Source organism: Condylura cristata, unplaced genomic scaffold, assembly GCF_000260355.1.
Source record: "Condylura cristata isolate star-nosed mole 26May11 unplaced genomic scaffold, ConCri1.0 scaffold00003, whole genome shotgun sequence".
In the NCBI taxonomy this organism is placed as follows: Eukaryota; Metazoa; Chordata; class Mammalia; order Eulipotyphla; family Talpidae; genus Condylura; species Condylura cristata.
Window position 1 is genome coordinate 71,151,608 of NW_004567104.1, and position 4,951 is coordinate 71,156,558.

At 43.3% G+C, this 4,951-nt stretch overlaps 1 protein-coding gene across 1 annotated transcript; it reads right to left on the minus strand.

The window, feature by feature from the left end:
* Positions 1–2,756: 2,756 nt before the first annotated feature.
* Positions 2,757–3,676, minus strand: LOC101629961 (keratin-associated protein 11-1). Its single transcript, XM_004675342.2, has one exon. It carries the CDS (start codon positions 3,674–3,676, stop codon positions 3,128–3,130), a length of 549 nt encoding a protein of 182 aa, XP_004675399.1. The 3' UTR covers positions 2,757–3,127.
* Positions 3,677–4,951: the final 1,275 nt, after the last annotated feature.

Here is a 4,951-nt window from a genome sequence, read left to right on the forward strand (position 1 = left end):
CCACCTGGTTAATCGATGCATTCCCTGAGTCCTGTGAACATTGTGTCTCCCAGATTTCCAGTCAAGTAGCCCAGAGGCAGTTATATATTCAGCTTTCATCATGGTTGGATTATAAACAAGCACCAGGAAGAAAAAAAGCATAGAAAAATTTATCATTTTCAGAGAATTTATGTGATAGAGCACCATGGTAAGTACTTAAAAGTATTTTTAGGTGGAAAGCAAAGCACTGAGACTACCTAAGGGGAAATATCAAAGGTCTAGAGAACCGCCCTGCATGACACCTGCATAAGTTACTGCATCTCATAAACTATGAGTTTGTGAGGGTAGGAGCCACAACAGCCTGGATTTTCACCACAGAACCAGCAGCTAGCATGGAAACTGCAACATTCGAAATTCTCTGCTTGCTAAAGAAAGAGAGGGAGGGTGTGAGGAGGGAAGGCAAGGCTTGTGTTTGATCTGAATAGCATCATATCCTAGAGACAATAACCAAAGAAATTCTGGATGTCTAAGATTCTACTTAAGTTATTTTCCTCACTAGAATACAAATGTTCCCTACAATCCCGAACTTAAAGTGAAACCTGTGAGACACACAAATGCCTTGTGTAAGTGGACTTTCATGGTAGTCAGGAGAATGAAAGTGATGCTAAGATATCTGAATCCTTAAAATCTGAACAGAACCACATGATAGACTAAGAAGAAGAGCCATAAAATGAATGAATTCTTCTAAAGCAAAAGTTCAGAGACGAGGAAAGAAAACAGTAAGCCACCTTCCCCCCAAACTCTCAGAATCTCCCATCTCCATGAGCAGTCAGGCCTACCAAAGAGAGAAAGACATAAGATGCCAAGGTCACTTTGGTGTCAGATGATAGGGTGGCTTGGCTGATAGGCAAGGGACATGCGGTCTCAGTTTATTAGTGAATACAGAGGCATACGATTCTGTCACTCCACACAGTTGACAGATAAGCTAAAGCTTAGGGAACCTAACAAAGCTGCAACCATGTAGTAGAACCAGAATTTGAATTCAAGACCCCTGAGCTGCTTCCACACAGGTGTAGATATTTAACCAGAAGCATTTTGAGGTTCCAAAATAAGGAGAGGGAAATAATAACTGCCCTGTCTTATAAAGACTGTTCTTAAGACACACTTGGAAATATTATCATTTACTATTAAGTAAGGCAAAGAATCAAGAAACCATCCAAAGTTCAAGTACAAATAGAATATCCCTAATAGCAAAATAGGTGATTCCTCAAACAGAAATAAAACCAAGAAAACAGACCAGCAAGATAGCTGTGAGTTCCTTAAATGTTTATACGGCCAAGTTCAGTAGCCCAGGCAAACATTTGTGCACACCAGCCCATAAAACCTATGTTATTATACATGACTCATATATAATTCTTATGTGTTAGAGGTGATTAACTCTCTGAAGAAAAAGAAGGCATGCCTGTCTTTATAAGTGTATATTGACACCCAGGAAGCTGAATAGAAAAGAAAAACACTTTAAAAAACATAATTTTTCAACTCTAAAGGCACAGAATTTTCCAGCTCATCCATGCATTGACTGGAATAAGCAATAGCTCTGAAGCTTCCCCTGATGAATTGTATTTTAGAATAAATAGAGCCTTTCTGAAAGCCAAGTAACACTTTTCAAAAGGAGAGGCAGGGAGCTCATGTAAAATAGAAATATGTCTTGCTCTAATAAGATTTTTCTCTGAGTCATATATACCAACATTTCTTTGATTGGAGAGATCTTTAATTCTAAGGACAGAGTTGACATTAGGAAATATTGAAAATATCCTGTCCATCTTGAAATCATCTCCACTTGTTGCCTCTCTGAATAAAATACAAGTGAAATAAGAAAACCCTTTTGCACTGGCAACAGAGACCAATGGTCTGACTCCCCACCATAAGCTCTTACAGTGGGCAAAGTTACCTGCAGGTCGTATGTTTCCACTCTATAAAATCTCCTCTTATGTTTCTCCTGACCAACACTATAGAATATAGAATTTTTTTTTTTTTGACATAACAGAAAGGAATGTTAAGAAACAAATCAACTGGGGGCCAGTTCTCACTTTCAAAAAAAAAAAAAAGGAAAAGTCTAAGGAGGTTGCACATCCCCCACAAGGTCAGGTGGTTTGTTTCAGCAGTAGGTGGGCTGGGGGGGGGGGAGCAAGCTGCCAAATGAGGCTTCAATATTTAAATAAGCAACATGCCTTTGAGGCTTGTTTTTAAGTCTCTCCTGCCCTGATTTCCTAAGAGGAAGAGATTCCTTCTACTCAGAATTGGAGTCGCCTTTCTGCAGCATGGATCTCAGGACCAGGAAACTGATTTCCCATCCTTCCTCGTCCTGCCTCCATCTTGTCCACTGTAGTCTTCTGAGGAAGTAAAATACATGCCCCAACTGACTCCTTTGCCCCTTCTCTCTACTATTCTCCCAGCTACCTTCTTTCCCAGGTAAGTTGTATTTTTACCTACATGGGAAGTATTCTGTGGACCCATAACAAGTGGAGGAACTAGAGAGGACAAGTCTCTCTACTTCACAGCACGTGCAAAGACTCTCCAGGACAAGTCTCTCTACTTCACAACACGTGCAAAGACTATCCAACCAGATGCATCAGAAACACTTTCTTTGCTTGTCAAGACGCCACACCGGGCCACCAGCTCCATGCTTAGAGAAGAAAAATCAGACCCTGGTCAGGGGAGGGTGATTCCCAGACTGGAAAAAAAAGACTATCGAGACACAAATTTGCAATGCCAAGGAATGCAGGTTTATTGAGAAATACAGAGACAAGCTCCCTTTTTCAGAAGCACCAAAGCAGAAACCAGGAGATACAACAGCAAGATCAAAACACGCCAAAACCCTTAGAAACTGGAGCACAGGCGGTAAATTGACTGGAAACATAAAGAGGCGTGTGCGCCACCAGTGGTCAGTCCTTAAAATCAGCTGGGTGCCGGCCAGAAGCATCTTAAAGATGGCCCGAGGCAGCCTGTGCTGGGTGAGTCAGCCATCCGGCAGTAGAACAGGGGTCAGCGCTGAAGAGCTTTTGCAGGGCAGGCAGCTTGCTGGGAGATCCTGGAAATACAGCTGGCAGGTCATGGAGTCTGGATTCCTTCACTGGCTCCTACACACTCAGCAAGTTCTTCGGCAACTCGACATGCTGGACCGCTGGTACATCCTGGAGACCCCGCACGCTGGCTGGCAAGTAGAGGAGATTCCACCCACCGGTCGGCACACAGAGGAGATCCCGCCCATTGATTGACAGCCAGAGGCAGCTCCTCCCATTGGTCGGCAGACAGTAGAGATGCCTCCCATTGGTTGGCACTGATTGGCGATGCCACCCGAGGACTGACAACCACTAGAGACGAAGGTGATTGGCCGGTTGAAGGAAGTTGAGCAAGGATTGGAGACACAGGTGGTTTGTCTAGAGTAGGTCACCTGGCCGGGGCTGGGGGCGCAAGACGTTTGCGAGTAACAAGTTGGCTGGCAAGCACTGGGCTCACAGCTGGTCTCCTCACAGTGTTCCAGGAGCCAGGAGCCCGTCTGGAAGGAACTGGGCAAATATATGCCTCCCAGGCCTTCAGCATCCTGAGGAGATGTGGTGGCCACGGTGGTCACGGGAACAGTGCAGCGTCCTCCTGACCTGGAAGAGTAGTTTCTTGTGGAGCAGTTGTAGGACATGGTGTCGGACAGAGAGCAGCAGGTCACTGGCTGAAGTTGGCTCCTGGCTGTGAATGTCATCTCGCTCTGGTTCCTGAGCTTTTATATATTCTTGCTGATGGGTGGGGAGCTCGCTCTGGTCTTCCCGGCTTCTTTGGCACAGATCAGCTTGCCCTTGAACATCTTGTGAATCTACAGGTTAATTGTATCTTGAGAAGCCTTCACCCTCATAAAGAAAGTTTAGTAGTTTGGTCAGTAAATCACAAAGCTTCTGTCCTGTACTTAGTTCCAGGCTTAAGAAGGTTGATGGACAGCTTCAAAGCTATTGGTCATCCCAACCCACAGGACTACCTCCTTCATCTTGCTTGACACAAGAGTGATACCAGCCATGCTAACCTTCTGCCATCATACACACTCTCCCCTCTGACCAGAACTAATTACAACCCCAACAAACCCTAGTTGGTTTGTTGTTGGCACTTAATATGCTTTAAACATAACTTAATCAGTCACTCTTCATAGATAACGGAGCTTCTCGGTGGGCCAGGAACCTCCCTACATGTGCTTCAAGATGATAATGATAAAACCTGTCAGGAAATAGGACATCTATTCTGAGTACAGACTGACTCAAAAATCAAGCAAGTGACTGGAGGAAGATCTGAGAGGCAGTGGGACCCCCACTCCCCTTATATTTACACAACAGATTAAACAAAATGAAATGGGGCTGCGTGTGTAACCAAGACTCCTGCTACTAATTTGGGTGAGACTTATCCCTAAAACAGTTCATCTATTAACAAGGGATAAAGAAACTGAGAGAAGTTAACATATGCCTGTGGGACAGATTTGGTTAGTTTTTTAAATGGTCATGGTGTTCATTTGAAAGGTATAATAGCTTCCTTCCAACATGCCTTATCTAATCAAAATATATTTTCACACAAATACCTATAGATAGGATGCATTTTTCTTATCGACAAACTGAAGGTTATGCAAGGTCATTGCTTCCATTAGATAAAAGAAAAGAAAAGAAGGGAGCAGGCAAGCACAAAATCAATAGTTGGCAATGAACGGAGTGTGAACAGTGTGCAGTAATATTTAATTACTCTTTTTATTGTTGGAAAAACCATGTAAGAACAGCATTCTCCTTTATTCATCCCACTACGCTATAGTCAGTTCTAAGCACCAAAATGACTGATCCTATTCTTTTACTGTACACAGGCAAGTCAACCATTTCAACTCTGGCAAAATACATCACTTTAACATAGCTTAAGTGGTCAATGCTATTTCTACATCAAATAACTA

Bases quoted from the DNA above. Each gene is read 5' to 3' on its own strand.
- LOC101629961 (XM_004675342.2), bottom strand. From the start codon at position 3,676: ATGTCCTACAACTGCTCCACAAGAAACTACTCTTCCAGGTCAGGAGGA.